The sequence below is a fragment of the Nyctereutes procyonoides genome, unplaced genomic scaffold (assembly GCF_905146905.1).
Source record: "Nyctereutes procyonoides isolate TBG_1078 unplaced genomic scaffold, NYPRO_anot_genome, whole genome shotgun sequence".
Lineage (NCBI taxonomy): Eukaryota > Metazoa > Chordata > Mammalia > Carnivora > Canidae > Nyctereutes > Nyctereutes procyonoides.
Window position 1 is genome coordinate 28,716,641 of NW_026575082.1, and position 23,059 is coordinate 28,739,699.

General features: G+C 37.3%; 3 protein-coding genes across 9 annotated transcripts in view; 1 reads left to right on the forward strand and 2 right to left on the reverse strand.

Annotated features, from left to right (window-relative positions):
- LOC129514447 (methyl-CpG-binding domain protein 5) overlaps positions 1–17,599 on the reverse strand; it is a 433,503-nt gene extending 415,904 nt beyond the window's left edge. For all 6 annotated transcript variants that reach the window (XM_055333023.1, XM_055333027.1, XM_055333026.1 and 3 more), the window contains exon 1: positions 17,482–17,599. The gene's annotated coding sequence lies outside the window, so the exon portion shown is untranslated. The remainder of the gene's footprint in view (positions 1–17,481) is intronic.
- LOC129514450 (origin recognition complex subunit 4) overlaps positions 17,414–23,059 on the forward strand; it is an 85,270-nt gene continuing 79,624 nt past the window's right edge. Inside the window, exon 1 of one of the 2 annotated variants that reach the window (XM_055333031.1) lies at positions 17,414–17,539. The gene's annotated coding sequence lies outside the window, so the exon portion shown is untranslated. Of the gene's footprint in view, positions 17,540–22,693; positions 22,783–23,059 lie in introns of those variants that run through there. The other variant, XM_055333033.1, reaches the window with a different exon arrangement.
- LOC129514514 (basic salivary proline-rich protein 1-like) lies at positions 18,446–19,156 on the reverse strand. The gene has a single exon (XM_055333128.1). The coding sequence runs from the start codon at positions 19,154–19,156 to the stop codon at positions 18,446–18,448; it is 711 nt and encodes a 236-aa protein (XP_055189103.1).

A 23,059-nucleotide genomic window follows, 5' to 3' on the forward strand; every position in this document is an offset into this window, starting at 1 on the left:
ATCCCGGGTCTCCAGGATCGCGCCCTGGGCCAAAGGCAGGCGCCAAACCGCTGCGCCACCCAGGGATCCCTTCAGCTTCCTGTTTTAAACCAAATGGCAAATAGACCAAGAGGCAGGGGACCTCAGTCCTACATATATCACTTGCTATATGATCTTGGATAAACCATTTTTTTCTGGCATGAGTCTTTATTTCTTCATCAATAAAACTAAGAGATTGAAAATTACATGCCTTTATCATCATCTAGAAAAGTCTTACAACTCAACTTATATATTCACTCTCTAAGTACATCAAAGACTTGTTAACTCTTGGCAATGTTGATCACTCTTAAGTGCCATGGTCCCTCCCTGTCTTATTCATTGCTAAATAACTGACTCATAGCAAATATCATTTTGAGGACAAGTAACTGAATGAGTATTTATGCTTCTCTGATATTACTATGAAAAACTGAAAATTGTTTCTTGAGTCCTAGGTCTCTCTTTACCTAAATACATATATAACAAGTGTTAAGTACAACAATGTATGCTTTCTCTCTGAGAAAAATTCCTGCTTATAAAAATATTACTGCTCCCTTGAGTCAGGATTTGATGTCCCTTAGCAGCTGATGTTAGCCTTAATAGCCTAAAATGTCCATAACCATCTCATTTAAAGAGAATAATTCTTTTCACAAGTCAGAACTTAAAAAAAAAAAAAAGACTTTTAACATATTTTTTAGCAGAAACTTAAGTGGTTTAGTCACACCAGCATTTACAAAGTAATTTGAACTTTCAAACTAGGTTATCAGATGATTAGGATTCCTGAGTCTATGCCCCTATCAGCAGAGTGAACATATCAAAATATCAGAGAATGAGAGAGAGAGACAGAGAACATTTTGTAAAACGTCTTTACAAAATCTGAACATTACTTCATGAGGAAAGTAGCAAGGCCATTGTATCTTTGAGTTAGTATCTTGCTATTTTAGACACATACAGAATTATCTTTAAATTTCTATAATTTAAGTGGCAGTTATGTAAAAATTCCCATAAAACTCTGTAAATTTTAAGACTGGAATACTAAATTTTAAGTTTTGCTATTTTTAAAAAGAAGTTTAGTAAGAAATAGTAAGTTATTTTTTAATAATAATCCTACCTCCTAAGCAACTATGAAAAATAATTACAAATTTGAAATTGGATACTCTTCTATTACTTATTTGTCTAACAAATCATTTACAATTCTCTCTCAAAGAGATAGTTCTGAGTCTTTTGGTCACCATCAGTTATTATTTTTTGGATACCAACCAAACTGTTTATCACTCTCTTAAATTGATGAATTATAGACACTATATATTTTAAACAAGAAAAAACTTTTTAACGTTGCTTTAACGTGTCTTTATAGAAATATGCTGTTCTTATAATCCTAGTGCTTTTCAAAAGTTAATTGTAAAATAATAATTTATTCTTTGAAACTCAGAATTATTTTCCATAGGAATTAAATATTAACAACAATGGTTCAGTTTCTAAGATGGCTTGGAAAAGCACAATGAACCTATAATATGTAATATGTAGTATGAGAGCATTGATAACATGAGAAATAGGGGAGGAGTTTTTGAACTACTTTCTGAGGGTGGGGAGATAGAAGCTATTGATAATTTTTAAAAATATGCAATCCTTAAATATCCAAAGAGATAGCTTTCATTAATCTAATCCCATTTAAAATAATTTTTTCCATATAAGTTTCAGTGAATAAAAACTTAAGAGGACACATCCAAAGGAAACACAAGCCAATAAAATTTTTGAAGAACAAAATAACTTTTACCTTATTTATTTTGCCAACTAATAGATTTGTTGTTTGACTACTTAATAAAGAATAGACATAGCTCGGCTCAACATATTGGCACATGAAATACTCTGAATTCAAATTTAGGCTTTCTACTGACTTTTCTACTGTCGTGCTTTAAAAGATCTGAACTTTCTGTATGTCTGTTACTTTATGTGAAACAATAGGGATGCTTTCCCCCAGTATCTTTCAATAAGATCAAAAATTTAAAAATAAGAGAAAGAATCTGGAAAGTACAAAATTCTACATAAAAGTCTGGACATAATTCTCAAGTAACCATACATTAAACTAAATTAAACTGAATTTGTTTTGGGACTCCTGGGTGGGTCAGTGGTTGAGCGTCTGCCTTTGGCTCAGGTCGTGATCCCGGAGTCCTGAGATCGAGTCCTGCATGGGGCTCCCATGGAGCCTGCTTCTTCCTCTGCCTGTGTCTCGGACTCTCTCTGTGTCTCTCATGAATAAATAAAATCTTTAAGAAAATAAAAAATATACTAAAAACCAAACTAAATTTGTTTTATTGTGACAAATGAGAAACTACCAAGTTAGTCACTCACTATGACATTTAAGTTAACAGTTTTTCAATATTACAACTAATGCAGACAATACATATAATCACTAGAACAGTTAATACTTTTAAAAGTATGTGCCAGGCATTTTTAAAGATATATATAAGATATATATACATATATATCTTATTAGATAACCCTGCGGTGGGCACAATCATTATACGTATTTTACTAATGAAGATATTGAGGCACAGAATGTCATACAGGTAGGAACTGGTAGAACAAGGATTTGAATCCAGACACCCTGGCTCTATAGTCCAGGCTCTTAACTTTTTTTAACACTGCCTATTTAATTTGGGGAAACTAAACAAAGAAAAGTAACTTATTTCCATTTTATTTCACTTAATAAGAATTACCAAAACACTGCTGTAAGCTAGGAGTAGAATATTTACATTAATGAAGTGTGATCATTTATTCAAACTTCTCTAATATCTGAGTTCCACAATATTTATAAGGTGCCCATTTTATTAGCTAAGTGAAGAAAAGTAAAAAGGTAAGAGTAGATCAGATCCATGTGTAGAATTTCACAGAAAGTCTTAAAATATTTTTAGGAGTAATGGATAATTTCATTTTTTTAAAAAGACGAAAAAATTTAATTCATAATTTCACAAAGATTCTGAAACATGGTTATTACTAATAATAGAAGCACAGAAAGAGAAGGAAATGAATTGAAATTTTAGTGAATGTCCACAAGATGCTAGGATTTCATATGCACTCCAGTATTTATCAGTCACAACCCTTTGAGAAATCAGTCACTATACAAATTTTACAGACAATCCTACATTCGGAACAATCAGTATATGGAGCCAGTGTTCAAACTCAGGACCATCTCTGAAGCTCTAAAAGTTGTTCCCTATCAATCAAAAAAAGTATGGTTACCACTGATCATCTGTGAATATTTTACTACAGCCTTGTAGTGTATCTCAAATTCTGGAATTGTGCTATCTCCAGCTTTGTTTTTCTTTCTCAAGCTTGCTTTGGCTATTTGGGTGTTTTCTTGTGACACCATACAAACTTAGTAATTCTTATTTTAGTTCTGTGAAAAATGCTGTTGGTATTCTGATAGGCAATGAGTTAAATTTGGGCTATACAGACACTTTAACAATATTAATTCTTCGAATGCATGAGCATAGGATATCTTTGCATTTGTTTGCGTCATCTCTAATTCCTTTCATCAGTGTTTTATAGTTTTCAGAGTACAGGTGTTTCACCTACTTAAGTTTATCACTAGGTCTTTTATTCTTTCTGGTGCAATTGTAAATGGAATTGTTTTCTTAATTTCTCTTTCTCCTACTTCATTATTAGTATACTGAAATGCAACCAACTTCCGGTTATGGAATGAATAAGTCACAAGAATAACATGTAAAGCATAGGGAATATAATCAATGGTACTGTAATAGTGTTGCATGGTGACAGCTGGTAGCTACACTTGCAGTGAGCACAGCATAACATAGAGTTGTTGAATCAATCCATTACATACCTGAAACAAACATAATGTGTGCCAACTATATTCAGATTAAAAAATCCAATAAAATAATTCATTCCAAATATAAAAGATATAGAAATATATATTAAATTCAATATTTAAGCATAAATTTCATAATCTTTCTTATCCAAAGTTATAATGTTGTAACAGTTTAAAATGGTATCTGTCTCACTTTTACATTCTTAACAGAATTTTTTGCATTGGTGTGTATAAGCAGTGACACAATATGAAGAATGTACTTCTGGATGGTTCTTTTGTTGTTTTTAGGATGTTTAAATAAGATAATGTATGTAAAATGCTTAGCAAAGTGAGTGGCAAGAAGTAAGCACTCAATATACATGAATACTAACTACTACACTAAAAAATCCTATCCAGCATTCTTTAATCATAATTGTTATTTTCTAAACTGTATCTGATAAAGGCATTTTGGTGGGGTATATCTCATACCTATTAGCTTATCACAGAACTAGGGATCTCAGGACACTTTGATAGAAAGACAAGTAGGAAGTCATAAAATAAGGAACACATCAATCCCTAAACAACTCCCAAGTGATTCTTCATTTCTGTTTAAAAGGTATCCTGACCCTTAGTGTTATTAAATTTAGTAGACATCTTTTCAACACGAATAAGCTTCCCAAACACTTATGTCCTAGGACTGAAATCCTAAGTGGTCTGCTAGACACTTCATGAAAAATAAACCAATGGTAGTGATATCATCTCAGTAAGAATGTTCTATAAACTAGTAAAAAAGCAAATAAGTGAAGAAGCACTAAACTCAATTCTGTAGTTTTTGATTTTAGATGTTAACCAGCTTTAAAAGGACTGCCTGCCATTTCTGAGAATGCCAGAAAGTTAAATTCAAGATCATCTGATGGATGACCCAGTGGCAAAATTTACTGACCAACAATAATGTGACGCACCTTGTCTATTCTATGAATGCTTGTACATATTTTACCTCATCCTTACAATTTAACACATCTTTGCAATATCTTGGTCTTAATAAAATTCAAGTGACTTAATCCACTTTTTATAATGGTCTTAGCATTTAGGGTATTTCTTGAACTTTTATATTTTTATTTATTTTTATTTATTTATGATAGTCACAGAGAGAGAGAGAGAGAGAGGCAGAGACATAGGCAGAGGGAGAAGCAGGCTCCATGCACCGCGAGCCTGACGTGGGATTCAATCCCGGGTCTCCAGGATCGTGCCCTGGGCCAAAGGCAGGCGCTAAACCACTGCCCCACCCAGGGATCCCATTCTTGAACTTTTATTAATCAGATTGTTTATTACTTAATACAGATAGAAACTGGCGTTCAAAGAAGCAAATTAACATGAATATATTTTATCAACAATATAAGTTACATGGAAAACAATAATTAAAAATTTAATTTCTTCAAATTTGTCTTTGGGGTCCCTGGGTGGCTTAGTCAGTTAAGTATCTGCCTTTAGCTTCGGTCATGAAGCATTGGAATCCCTGCTCAGCAGAGTCTGCTTCTCCCTTAATTCTCTCTCCCTTTGCCTCCCCACTTGCTTTGCTCATGCCTGTGCTCTCTCTTTCAAATAAATAAATAGAATCTTTAAAAAAAAAACTACTACTCCGAGATACATCATATTTTCAAGGCTAATATGGAGGCCTGAAATAGTTCGTGCAACCTAATAATTTGTAATTAATTCTGACTGTATAAATTAATCTAAAAATAACCAAAATAAAGTTGGCATTGTATTGCGATCAGTCTGTAATTCTGCTTTTCTTAAAGGAATTTAAAAAATTTCTGTGTTCTAATAACATCAACACAAACATGCCCTAGATTTAGGACATTCAATTTGTGAGTATGTCTTCTACTCTGTCTTGGTTTGCTCCAGGTACCACAATGTGATATATCGAGGTGCCAGTTAAAAGTCTTTTCAAGTTGTCCTACAGAATGTGTCCCTTAAGATCATTTGCTATGATATCCTACACCAGCCTAGCACATTTGTAGGCTTTTTCTTTTTCTTCATTATTTACAACTCAGTTTATTCACACCAGGATATTCTCCTGAATACATACAGACATTAATTTTAATTCCCTTTCTTCTTTTTCTTTTCTAAACTCTGCCTACTTATGTTGAAGGCATAAGGTTATGGTCACTACTTCCCATTGTTTTCTGTGTTAAAGGGGTTTTATATAACTTGACCACTATAACCGTGATTCCATGGGGAAAATCACTATGAGTTTTAAACTCAAACAAAAATGAACTCTTATAATAAACCCTTTTAGAAGTTTTCGAACTGAGCACAAAGAATATTAGTCTAAGTATAAATATTAATCCTAAGGATAAAGAAAACGTAGGCCTATAACATCTTGCAGTTTGATTCCCACCTAAATCTCTAGCATCACCTTTTACATGCACTCTCTAGTTCTTACCATCTGTTATTGTCATTTAATGCTAGGTACTATGCTCTCTCACCCCTCAGTACCTTTATACATACTATTTGTTACCTCTAAAAAACTTTCCTCCCTCTTGATCAAGTTAACTAATTCATTAAGATTTCAGCTAAGCAGTTCCTCAAAAAAAAAAAAAGAAAGAAAGAAAGAAAGAAAGAAAGAAAGAAAGAAAGAAAAGAAAAGAAAAGAAAAAAGAAAAGAAAAACAAACTTCCCTTGATCCCACTGATTGGTTAAATTACTCTTCAAAACGCGTTCATATTAAATACCATGTACCTCTCTATTGTAATTGGAATAGTTTCAGCTTTGCGCTTATTTATATGATTATTTGATTAATATCTGTATCTCTAGGGTAAGTCCAGAAAAGCAAGATCCATGTCTATTTTTGGTCACTATTTTAGTGAGCACATAATAGGTGTCAACACATATTTGTTGAAAAAAAAAAGACATTGGGAAACCACTGGTTAAAAAAAAAAAAAAAGAGAGAGAGAAAGAATACTGAATCAATGACCCCTACATAAGAGAAAAATCACTGATTTTTCAAGTTAAAACAATACAGAGCCATATTTGATAGAACTCTTTTCCTCTTTTCAGGGGGAAAAAAGGTCCATTTGTCATGATAGGGATAGGTGGTATTGTCTGACAAGATGGGGCCAGCTAGAAATAAATTATGCCAGATGCAAATAAAACTCGCTAAGTAAACGGAGAAAACATAAGCTATATCTTTGTTATTTTTAGAATTTATTTATATATAAGAGTCATAGTTTTATTTGTGTACTATTTACTATTGATCCTAGGGACAACTAGAGTATTAATTTTAATTTTAAAAGGGAAAATATAATTTTCCTGTTTTAACTAGACAGTGTTTCATTTCCAAATCATATATAATATACTTGCTTTAGATTCTTCATAAATTTTCCAGTTAAAATTACAAAAAACTATTAACTTCCTTAGGTTTTCTGCAAGTTATTATTTCCCTATTTCTTTTCTGACCTGCATTCTTGGAAATAAAGTGTTAAAAACAAAAATGCAAGATATATTATTTCTAACCCCTTTTTTAATTTACCAGGTTATTTTGAATTTTAATCCTAGTTTTCAAATTACTAAAGGTAAGCTTCCCCATCCCCTCATCGCATTGGAAGCTTTGTCTTCTTGAGTTACTTTCTCCTGAACCAACCTACAGTTTCTCCTCTATCTAAACCCTGATTAACTCATGTTCTCCCAAGAAGCCCACTGTGATTAACTCTACAGAATTCTAATTGCTTCTTTACACTGCATATTTTCAGACTCAGTTTGATGTCATTTTACTAAAGCTCCTGAAGTGTTTTTTCATGTTTCAGTCCCTTAAAAAAAAAAAAAAAAAGAATTTTAAAAACTTGTTTTATCTTTGTCTTCTATTCAAACCATTACCTGAATACAGAAAAATTTTAAAAATGTTAAGTGACTATGCCATCCATATTTTGAAGGAGCATATAATTTGGAGCACTGATTAAAATAATAAGTCTATCTTAAGTCCAACATATATCTTATCTCAAACTAAAACTGACTTTATGACTGACATTCTTCACACCACTAGCTCCCTAGTCAAAATTTTGCTAGGTTAGTAAGAAATGCATTTTGCAATAAGAATCAAAGTATTTAAAGTCAGGTAGATTATAGCCATTGTTCCTCCCTCGATTGACTACACTTTTCACCCTGTTAGATAAGATTAGATCAGTCTAACAGACCTTATTCCGTATCAAGTTATGATGATTGTTAGCCAATACTCAATTCTCTTCAAGGTATTGAGGGATATATTCATGTGACGATTAGGGGATAGTACTACAATTTTCCTGGATTGTTCTTTTACTCATTCCTTTAATACACAAGTATTTTTTGCCTTTATAAAATTACTGCATGAATATAAACTTGTTAAAAATAAATCCAAGTAATGCTGAAGTATACAAATTGTAAGAGTTCTTAATCTTCCAGCATCCCACTTACACACTTTCTATAAACCAAGGATATAAATTGCTATGTATTTTCCAGACTTTTTCTTAAAGTATTTACATAAACAAAAGGCATATATTTTATACAAATTTTTTTTTTTTTTTTAATTTTTATTTACTTATGATAGTCACAGAGAGAGAGAGAGGCAGAGACACAGGCAGAGGGAGAAGCAGGCTCCATGCACCGGGAGCCCGACATGGGATTCGATCCCGGGTCTCTAGGATCGCGCCCTGGGCCAAAGGCAGGCGCCAAACCGCTGCGCCACCCAGGGATCCCTACAAATTTTTTATTTTAGAAATATATGTGCACATGGTATAAAATGTATTATATGTACATAAGTATACTTCTATAGTACATGCGTATTATTCTGTGTGCATTTTTTACATAAGTGGGATCATAGTGTTCATGTTATTTTGTGACATGTTTTCAATTTAGCTTATCTTGGAGATCTTTCCATGTTTTTTAGCTTACAAATCCAAATTTTGCATGGTCGTTGTTAGCTCTCATTCTGAGAGACCACAGGTAGTATTTTCTAACTTTCTTACAAAATTTCAAAATAAACGAATCATTTCTTTCAGTCCCCAGGAAAATGAATAATGTAGATTTTTCCATTGTAATATATTTTAATTAAAAGCATTTTAGCAAGTATTCATTGAATTTAATATGATTTTTTCATCTTTCCTTAAATTTTTAAACCTCCTTAAACTTGTATTTTAATAAAAATATATGTACATAAAGAATGTAAACATTTAGTAATCAAGGACAACAATTAGCAAAAAGCAAAATTTAGCTTTCCAAAAAAGAGAAAACATTATAATGTAGCAAATGTGCCTACTTATTAGAATAACATAACACATATACACATAACTCATATTCTAAATCAATGAGGTAGATTGCACAAAAATAGTGAAGCTGGTGAAGAAATTTTAAGAATTCTTAATAGCTTCAAAAAGAAAAAAAAAACTTTTAAAACCGTTTACCAACATACTTAGAACATAGAAACCACAAACAGCAGGAGCAGCAAACCAGAAAAGCAACATAAGATTAAATTAAAATCTGTATTATGTATGTTTAGTCTCCTCCCATACATATATCACTGCAGTAATGTGACTGTTTTTTTTTTTTTTTAGTAATGTGACTGTTATTTTTGTTTTCTAATAGGCAACATATTGCTATGTTCTTCAAACTGGAAAACAGGAGTTGAGTCAATTAGCAAACATCTACTGTAGAATTTACTAAAAAGAAAAAAAAACCCAAAACAAAAAACACAACACTAAACTGGGTCACTTAAATATGATACGTAATAATATAAGCTGTTAGGCTTTATTATCAAAAGAAACTGCTGAAGGAAATGCTATACCATTTCTGGTAGAAAATAGGCTGCATTTTTATATTTCTATAAAAGAATTAACGTTAATACTGCCTAAATGAAAAAAAAAAGTATTCATAAGGAATGGCATGATTTAGGAGAGCCTATGGCTACACAAAATCATTGCCATCATTACTGGTGATATTTGTAGCTGGTATAAAGCTTTCTGATATATAGTGAACTGAACACTGCAGCTTTAATTGAAGTTTGAATGTTATAAACAGTTAGATGTCTGGCTCTGGCCTGCATTCTAATACCATCAGCAGAACAGAGATGGGAAGTATAAACAAACCTTTTAACTAGATTACAGTCTCTAAAATGGCCAAGAAATCCTTCAGCACAAACTCCTGTGTGACAAATGTGGGAGAAGGAAAATGATTTTGGAATAATGCTAAAAAATAGCCTCTGCAATTTCTGTCATTACTTGGAACATGTATTTGACTTTCTAAATATTTGCTTAATATTAATTAATGATAAATTTTATATTTAACTTTCCAAATAAGTAAAAATCCTTTTTATCTTACATAGCAGCTGTTTTTTGGATCAGTATATCCCAAGTAAAGAAGCTATTTAAAAATCAATCCTTTTGTTGACTGTGGAATACTTGCCTCCCCCAACATTAGTGACTACATGTATATAGCCAAGACTATTATTTTTAGATAGTAGTAGTATTAAGAATGTAGGATTAAGTTAATTAATGGTCAACAGATCAGTAGACATTTCTGTACTCAAGGTACACAGAAAACAATAGCTTTGGATACCAGGATAAATCTTAATATAACTTAGCATTCAGCCAAACTTAAGAAACATTTTAGGTTCACTTCCAACTTCCAAGATATAGATGTTAAATTTTTAAAAAGGGCAGCATAAGAATGTAAATCTTAACACTGGCACCATACAGAAATTTTTCCTCTAATTGCCTGAATCTTGTTTGGTTGGCAAAGAACTCACTGAAGCATGGATGTGCAAAAATTTTTCAACACTGCAAGGCGGGTGACTGATTTATATAAATCATTTTGGTCCTTTAAAACAATACGTTCTGATAAATTACTCAATGACACAGATTTAATTACAAGTTCTCTAAGAAAAGGTTATATAGGTCAACTGAAACAGGACTCAAATTAGAATTAGTCAACATACAACTCTGAATGAAGTATATGGTTTTCACCAGGTTTGACATCATCATGATTTTCTTCTCTATTACGTGCAGCTACGTTAGAAGACATAGCTTAATATACGTTAAGCCTGGTCTCAACATGTGTCTGAAAAATTATACTGAGTCATTCCAACTTCTGAAATCTTACATAATATTACAGAAATACATCAAACAGAAACAATGATGAGTTAGAAACTGTACTTTTAACTTTTATCTTTAGGTATTATCTTTGCCTATTAGGAATTACCTTTAGGTTATCTAAGGAAATTATTTGAGGCCATAGACTTATTCTATCCCACTGATTACTTATTCTGTAAAGCAATAAAACCAATTTGTTATAAAATTTCCTTTCTGAAATATAATAAATTTCAGAGAATAGTTCTCAGCATTTAAAAATATATCCAAATTCTATGGGTCATAATGCATTGGCATAATTATTTATAGAACAATAGTCAATTCATGCATATAGGATGAAAGTATATTTACTTAGGATGCATATGAAAATTACTTAACAGAATTTTTAAAAATTACTCTTTTCTCCTAGAAGCGAAGGATGTGAAAGTAAATCTGGTTAGCTGGGACAAAACCTATTTTAATTCAGTAGTTGCTTTAAAGAACAACTATATAATAATCTAAACATCTAAGGAATCCAACAAGTTGTCCATTCTCATACTAAAAATATTTCTGACTTAAAGCAGTACTAAAAAGAATACATTAAACTTCATCCTAAAAAAAAATAAAATAAACTTCATCCTATATGTGTAATGTAGTAATTATGAAAATCTTGTAAGATACAGGGTCCAGGGATCCCTGGGTGGCGCAGCGGTTTGGCGCCTGCCTTTGGCCCAGGGCGCGATCCTGGAGACCCGGGATCGAGTCCCACGTCGGGCTCCCGGTGCATGGAGCCTGCTTCTCCCTCTGCCTGTGTCTCTGCCTCTCTCTCTCTCTCTGTGACTATCATAAATAAAGTTAAAAAAAAAAATTTAAAAAAAAAATTTAAAAAAAGATGCAGGGTCCAGAAGACTATACACACACACACACACACACACACACACACACACACACTCTCAACCACCAGGCAATATATGTTCCCTCTGTGTAGAGGTTTTCCATTACAACATTTACATTAAAAGGTTTACAGTAAATATTCATTAGGTCACAAATTGTTAGAACCTTCAAACTTCACCTAACAAAATGGTAAGTGTAACCCACCCAAGAGAGAGGAAGCTCAATATGTAGAAAGCCTAAATGTAATGTTTGCCATACAAAGAGAAAACTGACTTTATGTATACAGCTGGCCCCTGAACAATGAGCGCTGACCTCTGTACAGTTGAAAATCTCATGTAACGTCTGACTCCCCTAAAACTTCACTACTAAAAGCCTACCGTTGACCTTCTAGAAGTCTTACCTATAACATAAACAGTCAATCAACACATATTTTGTATGCTGCATGTATTAGATATTGAATTCTTAGAATAAAGCTAGAGGAAAGAAAGTTTAGAAAATCATAAGGCAGAAAAAATATATACTTATAGTACTATAAAAATTCTGCATATAAGTGGACCCGCAGTTCAAACCTGTGTTGTTCAAGGGTAACGTGTATTTTATTTCAAGTTGCACACTAGTCTGCATTTATGTTCCTTATAAAAAACTGGGTTTATTTATTGTTTTTCTGTCCTTGTAAACTTTAAGAAATTGTTCATCACTCTATCAATAAGCTACTGGGGCCATGATTTTACTAATGTTTACCAAAGTGCTTACTGACTGATAAAAACTATTGTGGCTGTGTTTTAAAGTGTTATGAATTTACTGTGATTAAGTGTTTTGCTGCTGTATGTAAAATGTGATTTTGTCAGTAATAGGTTTCCCCATTTGCAAAGTGGGAACAATGTTCAAAGTTCACAGGATCAGTGTATTGATATATTTAACACAGTGTTAGACACCTAAAATAAATGGTAACTATGTTTATTACTAAAATAAAAAGTTAAGAATGAATTTGAAAGAGAACAGAATTGACCTTCAGAAATCCGTTTAACTTCACAAAATACTGTATCAGCAAGGGAGTCCCTCCTTTCAAACTGAATCAGTATTATTCTAAAAAGTACAGTTTAAGGGGACAAAGATAATCCAGGAAATTTCTCCCTAATTACATATGAATGCCATGATAGGAACCAAGATAGTATTCTTTGGTTTTGAAACATTCATTAACTAAGAAACTTTCAAATCATTTTATTGAAGTTGTATCACATAATGAAGATTAAAAATTTGAACTAACCAATTTAGAGCTAGAACTAGAAAGCTTCTAATGAGGATCTTGGAGGAATTTATCTCGTGCACATTGAAAATTCCAAAACTCCTAAATAGGATATATTGTAATTATCCCATGATAATTATACTGTTAGATTAAACTATAGAAATTAAACGATCAAAATGATAATATGCCATGTCTTCCAATGAACCATGAAAGATAACATGTTATGTGAAATGTAAAAAGAAAAGTTACTTCTGAGAAAAAAAGAAAAGTTTAAGTTTGGAGAGTTTGGGTTTTGTTTTTGCAGGGGAATAATTTAATGAGATACTTCAATGAACAATGATGATAATCTTCAAATAAAAGTATTTATCAATAAAATACTAGCAATGATAGCCACATACACTAATTTTACGGTCTAAAATTAATGAGTTATACACAGAATAGAAATCCCCAGAATACAGTATTAACTGGAAAATTTTTCTTTATATTTTTCTATTTTAATAAAATACAGCAAAATCCTTCTTAAACATGCATTTTTTTTCCACCTAACAATATCCATTTAGTTGATATAAAATTTATTTAGGAAGAAACATCAAAATAAAGTCATGACCAATATACTTGTGGCATACAATTAAAGTATCTCTTCACATTAAACTGTAGGGACCATCCTTGTTTCTCAGATGCCTAGCACCGTGCCTGACAGACAGTAGATGCTCAATAGATGTTTAACGAATACCTAAATACAATCTGTTTTGCACATACATTCAAAATCCAGACAAGTTTGCAAAGGTACATAAGTTGGACATAGGCTTTCTGGCTGACTTCATGGGGTCCCAGTGATGACTAGGAGTAAATCTTCACATCCATAGAACACTGGAAAGTTGATAAGTGTCTGGGTAAGGACCAAAAAAACAAAGTCAGGGAAACATGTCACCTAAGTAACAGTTGCTTTATAGAGCTGGTAAAAGTGGCCTAATCATTCCAATAACCTATTGCACTAGTCAATCAATGAAATGAGATTTAAGTTTATCTTGAACATCTGCTAGTATATCTTTAATTGGAATTTTTTTGAAATCGCTTATTAAAAATAAATTACTTTTGTTGAATTGCATCCTGGACAAGGATTTGAGAGAATATGTTTTTACTTTCTATGAGCACTGTGTTGTTAGCAGGATTTAATTTGGCTAAGAGAAAAAGTGAGTGCTACAGCAAAAATAAATGTAAAAATTCATGGTAGTGGAGAAGTCATAGCAAGGGGGAGAGGAAAGGAAAAAGGAAGAAAGGAATCCCACATATGGGAGCAAGGAAATTCAAATATGCCTAATTCTATCGTCATTGACGACCAACAATCAGTAGGGCCTACTGTGCACCGGACGCTGTGCTGTAAGGGATATAAAATGTTAAGCCAAAAAATCCTTAGTCTTTAGTGGTTCACAGAGCAAGACTAACAGGTAAACATTTATAATACAATATGCCTCATTCTTACATGTGGGTCTTTCATCCAAGAGCAAGAAGCATATTTACTGATGAATTAGAAGTGCAGAGAAAAAATAAGCATCAGGGGAAGCTGAAATAATTCTCAAAATAGTAAATATCCAGAATGAGAGAGATCAGTACCTTTTAAATCAACAACAAATAACTGAATTATAAATAGACAAAATTTTGGCTTAAAGCTATTCACCTAAATATTCTTAGAATATTATGCCTCCACATAAAATCTGTAAGTGCTATACGCAAAATTGTGAATGACAGTTTCATTTCTGAGCAAAGAAAATGAGGTAGTGTAGCGTAGTGAATATTAAGAGACCTAAGTTGTCTGGTCCATGCATAGTCTGCCCACTTAGAGGCCTTGGAACCTAGGCAAGTTCCTCAAGCTCTCCGAGCTTCAGCGATTTGGAAAATAAAGAGCTGGATAAAGCGACCTCCAAGATATCACTTAGATGAAAATTGCAATCCCAAAGTTTCTTAATATTCAAAAAATAAGCCATAATAAAAAAGGTTTCTAAATATAAATCATTTTCCACCTTAGAGGAAGCCTAAAATTCTCAAGCCATACAGGGTTACCCTAGGAGTGGTGGGATAAAGAAGTGTTTTCCAAAGAAAAGCAGACATAAATTAAATAAAGGTATTATACTCAAGACTGTAAATTTTTACTCAGCTGCCGATGGGGCAACTACCATCCAATTATCTACACAATTCGCTTTACTTAAAATTGATTTCTTCACTAAGTTCTACTTTCTCCCTCTTACGTTAAGGTTGCTGAGGAATTAGGGTGAGGACGAGGAATCCTAGGTGGACCTGGAAGAGTAGTATTGATGTTGGGAGAAGAACTTGAACTTGACATAGATTTCTGCTGAAGTGCACCATTACACCTCAGAGAAAGGTAAGAAACTGTTCAAATTTATAACAGAAAGGAGGGAAATAAGACCATATTGTTTACTGCTACACAGCTCTGTCCCCGTGTCTCAATGTCTACTTTTGCACACACGTTAATGAGAATTATGCAGAACAAGTTTCTACATTTGCAGTTCATTTTTGCCACTAAAATAGAAGCGATAGATATTACGTTTGGGCTTCACCATCAAGAAAATAAAAAAAAAAAAATCGAAACTATTACCATGCTGTTATAATATGTACGTCAAACACCCGTCTAGATTTATTTTTCTTCGATCCTTTCTATTTGATCAAATTGCTGTTTTCATATTACCAGTCTGATCATAAAATTGCTGCTTTACAGGAGAATATTTTTTGCTGACATAAATTATGGGATCAGAGATACCAATGCAGTTACAAAAAAGGGTGTGTGTGTGTGTGTGAGAGAGAAAGACAGAGAGAGTGTGTGTGTATATGAATGTGTGCATCCATCTTCAAGGAAAGGATAAAGAAATGTTATGTAGGAGACAAAATGCCACTTTCCAATGTAAGCCCTAGTAAAAGGCCTACCTTGGAAACATACTTTCTAGCATCTGTGAGACAAAAAATGCAGCACTGAATTTGAAAGCCACAGTGATTTGTAGGAAGACTCTTCTCCTACAGACCTAAACCTGGGTTTATCTTTCAATTCATGTCCAACGAGAATGAATATCCTAACTAGGACTTCGCGACTGGACTCCTGAAGATGCATTTTAGAGGTCTGTCTCCTTTCCCATGCACTGAGCAATCTGGTTCAGTACCCCAGGAGATGAAAAACTCCTCTCCATTTACAACACTAAATAAATAATTCAGTTAAAACTGAAAGTGGTACCAATCCAGCAAACTATTGATGGAGAGGTCTGGCCTTCCATGAAGCCAGAGCAACGTAAAGTTTTCAATGGGGATTACTTGTTCAGACAAGTTACAAAGATCAGAAAAATACCCAGATTAATTAGGAAGCAGTTAATAGTCTTGTGTTATGGAAAATAAATCATCAGGAACGTATGCAGGGGAGAGACAATACCGGTGGCATTCGAACTTTGAGCATTTTAAGCTTTGAACTTTACATGCTGGTCTATGGAATGAGCATTTCACCAGGAAAAAAAAAAAAAAAAGCAGTCATACAATCAACACCTAACCAAAGGCCTCTATCAACTAAAGATGTGAAATCTTCCATGCAAGTCAGACACAACAACAACAACAAAAAAAAAAAAAAAAAGGAAAGAAAAAGAGAAGCAAAGCCAGAAAGCAAAAACCAAGTCTGTTCCTACACAACAACAACAAAAAAAAAAAAAAAAAAGGAAGGGAAAGAAAGAGAAGCAGACCCAGAAAGCAAAAACCAAGTCTGTTCCAACACAACAACAACAACAACAACAAAAAAAAAAAAAAGGAAAGAAAAAGAGAAGCAAAGCCAGAAAGCAAAAACCAAGTCTGTTCCAACACAGAAGTCAATTTCCAAATCACATACAGAATCCCCCCAAAAAAGGGGGGAGGATTAAAAAAAAAAACAAACACCACTCAGGTCTACAAATGGATAAGCAGTTCCGACACATCCCAGATCAGATCCCCACAAATGCAGTGGAGCTTTTCCTGGGCGGGGGGTGGGGGGGGGTGGGGGGGGAGGAGGAATTTAAAAAAAAAAAAAAAAGCTCTCCAAATGAATTTTTTCAAGTGACATCTACAAAGTGTGCCTCTTTCTGCCTCTCTCCCTGGCGCCTCATTGGAGGAAGGAGGGGGTTGTTTTCCTACGCTGCCCCCCCCCCCGGGGGGAGCAAAGACACAATCAAGATGTGAGCCGGAGGGGAGAAGCCACTTTTGACAACAGCAAATAAAAATAAAAGTGGCGCGGTCCGGTGACAGGCCGGCGCCCCGCTCGCACACCCCTCCCCGCGCCCCCCCAGCACCACCCCCTCCTCGCCGCGAGCTCCACTGCGTATGTGGTTCGCGGCTCCCGCCGCCCCGGAGTTCAAGTCGGAGCCGGGGGACGGCGGCGGGGCCCCCGCGGACGCACTTACCTTTCCGGCCCCCCACTTTTGAGCGCCTTCCCCGGAGCCGCGGAGGATGACACAAAGGGTAATAAAGGGGGGGCGGCGGCGGCGGCGGCGGCGGCGGCGGCGAGCCGGGGAAGCGGCGGCTCCGGGCGCGGGCAGGGAGATGTCTCCAGCCAGGGCCCGGCGGCGGCGGCGCGGCGGCGGCGGCGGCGGCGGCGGCGGCGGCGGCGGCGGGCGAGGGGCTGTGCTGCCGGGAGGCTTCTGCTTCTTTCTCTCCCCTCTCGCGGCCGGAGAGGAGGAGGGTGGAGGGGGCTCGGGAGGGAGGCTGGCGGAGGGGTGAGGGGGTAGGAGTCGTGGATGGGGGTTTGCGAAGAAGAAGAAACTCCTTCTTCCCCTCCTCTCTTCGGGCTCAATCCCCCTCTCGGGGCTCGGGGCTGGAGGGTGGGGGAAGGAACTCGGGCGCCTCCCCCCCACCCCCCTCGATTCAAGGTTGAAGCGGGGCAGAATTAGTGTCCTGTCCCTTTAAAAATAGAAATAAAAGGTGCCCCCCCTCTGCCACTGCCTCTCTCTTCATCATCAGCTGCTGCTGCTGCTGGGGTCTCTCTGCCGGGGGGGGGAGGGGGGGTTCGGGTAGAAGAGACGGGAGGCGCCCACTGCGCATGTCCCTCCCTGACGGGAGGCTTGGTTGGTGGACGGCAGGAGGAGGGGGAGGGGAGGAAATGAGACGGTCTCCCAGCAGCCTCCGAGGCGCGGGCGACCCGGAAGACGTTGTAGCGGGGGGTAGAGGGGCGGGGGCGGGGAGTAGGAGGAAGTTGCTACTCTTTAACTCTCCTCCCCCCCCTCTCCCGGCTCCCCGCTCCCGGCTTCACGCCCCCTCCTCTCTCCTAAGGGAAAGCGGAGGAGCGGAAGTGGGCGGGCACAGAGAGGAGGGAGGGAGACTGAGAGACAGAGAGAGAGAGAAAGAGAGAGAGAGAGACACGCGAGCGGGTCACGTGCCCCGGCGGGAGACGCGCTGCGTGCGCCGGGCATGCCGGGAGTGGTGGTGTCCCGTTGGCAGCGGCAGGTGGAGCTGAGGCGACTGCGCGGCGCGCGGCGGCTGCGGCGCGGTTCTCGTGCTCGCCGGAGTCCTCCACCGCCCTCCCTCCCCCTCCCCCCCCCGGTAAGGGCAGGCTTTTCCCGGGAGAGGCCCCGGCGCGGCGGGCTGGCCGCCAAACGGAGGCCGGGGTCTCGCCCGCGGCGAAAGGGCGACTCGAAAGGGATGAGGACGGATGGTGGCGGAGGCTGGGAGCGCGGGAGGCGGGCAGGCTTGTGTAGGCCGGGCAGGCCCGCGCCGGGGGCCGGCCTCGCCGCGGGGCTGCCGCGGGATCCCCCGGCCTGCACGGCTTCCCCGCGACGCCGGGTCGCCGGCGGGTCCTCCGCTCTGCCCCGAGGCGGGGGGAACCTCGGCGGTCCTGCGGCGGGACGCGGCTGGGGGCTGCGGCCTCCGCGGGCGGTCCTGTTGGCTGCCGCTTCCGCTCAGCGCGGCGGGGGGCATCCTGGAGGCCTCCGGGGAGCATCCTGGGTGCATCGTGGGGGCGCCCGTGGTGCATCCTGGGGGCATCCTGGAGGCATCCGAGGAGCATCCTGGGGGCTCCCGGGGTGCATCCTGGGGGCATCCTGGAGGCATCCTGCGGGTGCCCGGGGTGCATCCTGGAGGCATCCTGCGGGTGCCCGGGGTGCATCCTGGAGGCATCCGGGGGGCATCTTGGGGGCGCCTGGGGAGCATCCTGGGGGCATCCTGCCAACTCGGGCCTTAGCTGCACCACCCGCGCTGCGCGCCTCGCCGCCCTGCCTGGAGCCCCGCAGTGGGTTTGGGGAGGGGGTGAGCCGGGGGATTCCCCCTCCCGCGTCTTGGCGTTGCCGCAGCCACACGACGCCAGTGCTCATTTTCGGAAGGGGATTTGGGGTTGTGTCGTCTCTGTGCTGTCAGAGTTGGTAAAGGACAAGAAAATTTTCCTTTTCCTGTTGTAAGGGATATTTCGTTAAGTTTCTTTGGTTACCTGTCTCGGCTTTAGAGGCTCGGGTTTCTCAATTAAATGCCACTTTTTTTTTTCCCCTCGTATGATAGTAATTGCAACTCTTAAGGAATTCATGAACTCACATTAGTTAGTAAGGCTTTTTTAAGTAAATATCTCTGTTTCTTTTCCCATATTCATCGCGTACAATCCTAACTAGGAGCGTTGGAATCTTTAATCTTCTGTAAAAGTGCTTTGAGAGGCTATCACCCTTTATGGTTTCTTTTAAGACCAGGGAATCCAGGGGGGTACAGTGGTTAGCGCCGCCTTCAGCCCGGGCGTGACTCCAGGGTTCCGGGATCGAGTCCCCCCGTCGGGCTCCCTGCATGGGGCCTGCTTCTCCCTCTTCCTTGTGTCTCTGCCTCTCTGGGTCTCTCATGGATGAATAAATAAAATCTTTAAAAAGAGAGAGAGAGAGACACCAGTACTCTAGAGTGCTCCGTGTTTGTCGTGTTGATTTGTAATAGTTGATTCTGTAAGGGGTCCTTTAGGATACACTGTCAAAGTTGCTACTTTTCCACATTTTACTTCTGTTTTGGCAGTAGACCTATCCACAGACACTCCACTGCCTTACGACTTCCTCTGTGGATAGAGTAGTCTTGTCAAACGGAATGAAAACTACACTCCTGTGCCTTAAAATTTCGTTTATATTGCAACTAAACATTTACCACTTTATAAAAGAAAAAAGTTCGAACAAGGCAATTCAAGTGCCCTAGGTAAACAAATTTAGATTCTTTTTTAATGTTAAAATACGAAATATGCAAAAAAGTGCACAAATCCTAGGTATGCAATGTAGTGAATAATCACCTAGTGAACAGCCTGGTGATCTCCAACCAAAGTCAAAAACCAGAACATCGTTGGCGCTGGAGACCTACCTACTCCTCCCCCATCCATTCCTGCTGCCCCACTTCCGGAGCGCCACAGTGAAGTAATTTTTAGGGTAATTATTTCCTGTTTTTAAGTATTTTGTTAACCACCAAGGTTGGCTTTCCTACACGATGTAGATGAATTTTGCCTGTTTTTCACCTATATTAAAACAGTTGCACATTATGTATTCTCGTTTCACCAGTATTTAACCCTGTTAGTAGATTTTAGCTGTTGTGTGTATTTTTTTCATTTTTGTAATGTCTATGGTTAAGTGTGGTGTAGAAAGTCTTGTTATGAATAAACCAGTTAATTTAGCCTGATATTAATGGACATTCGGGTTGTGTCCTGTTTTTAGCAATCAGAAACAATGATGCTGTGAATGTTTTTATGATGGTATTTTTATGCACATAGCATGCATTTTTTGCCGAGCATAGCTTATGCCAAACGTTTATAAAATAGATATATCAATTTATACTCCCACCAACAATATATGATACATCCCTTTTTTTCCTACATTCTCACCAACAGTTGATATTTTTCATTTTTGCCAACATGATGCATGTGGCTTTCTGTTATTGTTTTAATTTACAGTGCTCTGGTTATTAATGACTTTGAGCCTTTTGTGAAACATTTTTTGGCTATTTTGATTTCTTCTTTGAATTGTCTTTTCCTTTTCACAATATTTCTATTGGGTTTTCTTTGTTTTACTTAAAGATTTGACCAGCGTGGCAAATATTTTCTCTATGCTTGGAGCACTTCTCGCTCCCTGAATGGTTTTATCTTCATTTCATTCTTTACTGGTTTATGTGCTATTAATATTTTAAAACTGTGACTTTAACTCAAAGTAAGAGGTTCTATAGTTGTGCTACCCCAATGCCTTAGCCCGCTTATGGCTGGCGTGGTCCACTTGAAATGTGGCTAGTGTTGCTGAGGAACTGAATTTTTAGTTTTATGTAGTGTTAATTTAAACTTGAAAATTGATACTTTTGATTCAGTTATTGAAAAACCCTTAAGTATGTTTGGAACAACTTGGGCTCGTAAATGTACTTTCTTGACTGGGAACTTGATAAAAATAAGGTCAAGTATTTCTGGTGTCAATTTAGCATCTGAATTGTCATATTCTGTAATTATCAAATACCAGATTTCTAAGACTTAGTATGAAAACACTGTAAAATAATTCAGCCTTTTATTATGATCGCATGCTGAAATTACAATAAGTGAATTTACTTTGTTTTACCTTTTTTAATGTAGGTACTAGAGAATTTTAAATTATATATATAAGCGCTATTTGTATTTCACTTGGACAGTACTGTTCTTACCATCAGTGTTTAGGTTACATATTCCTATATTTCTGTTACTTTCAGTTTTCATTAGTTGTTGCATCTCTGAATTTTCTTTGAAGATCTTTTTCGTTTTGCTTTTAATACACTACTTAGAGTATTTTTAATACAAATGTGCTGACAGCCAATTATCTTAATTTTTTGCTTCCCTTATAGTGTCTTGTTTCATCTTCAATCTTGAAGAATGTTTTGGGTCTTTTAAATTGTAGATTGTGGTTATTCTTCAGAATCTTGAAGAAAATGTTCCACTGTAGGCTTATTTGTTTATTTATTTATTTATTGGCTTCCATTACTGATTTTGAGCAGTCAGCTGTTGATCTAATACGTGCTTTGAAAGAAGTCTGTAAAAAAATGTTTTCTTTGTCTTAAGTTTCTGCTATTTCTTTATGATGTTTGTATAGAATTCTCTTTTACCTGTTTTGTGTTCATTGAGATACTTGAATCTCTGGATCAGTGTCTTTTTAAGAAGTAAATCATTTAAATTCTTAGTGTTTCAGCTACTAGCTAAATATTACAGCTGTGTCTTTTTTTGGCACAGTATTTGTAATTTCTTTTTGACCGATAATTTCAGTTTCTAATTTTTTAAGGGTCTATTTCTGCTGGTTCATGATTTTTTTCTTCTGTGCCTGTGTGCTAGTTGTTGGATTTGAAAAATTATGGAAATATATAAGTCTTAGGATAACAGTATCTTTTTTTAAGAAGACGTGCTTCCCTAGGAAAGATGAGTAGGCAGGCGTGCCACCAGTCCCAAGTCACTTAGATGATGTGCAAGACTTCAGATTACTTCTGTTGTATACGTGACAATAAGCAGGGCTTTAGGTGTTGAGTCCTTATGAGTTCTTTTGTACATCTAGTTCTCCCCAATCCTGGGAATGTTGCTCTTAGGATCTCAACTTAATTTGGGTGATGATGTGTTTGCATCCCACATTTGGTGGGTCCTGTGCTTTGATTTTTTTTTTTTTTTTTTCTTGTAGCCCTGCAAAGCAACCAGGAATTCAGCCTGCCTTCTGTTTTCTCAGCCTTATTTTCTGGATGGGTAAAAAGCCTCAGGAAGAAGTGACTGAGTAAGGGTTTTTGCGTCTCCCCCCACCCCCACCCTCCCACCCCCGGTTTACTTTGTAGATTTTGGCATGTGATTTCATACTGCTTTATTATTTTATTATTTGATTTCTATTGTGAAGTTTTTTTGTTGGTTTCAGCAGGATCATTCTGATCTGCCCTTACCATGAGTAGAAACATTATCCTCTTTTTTTCTTTATTAATTTTTGAGATTTGATTTCAAGATCTTTCTACTTCCAACCAAACTCGTGTATTTTATCCTAAGTCATACATTAGTTTACA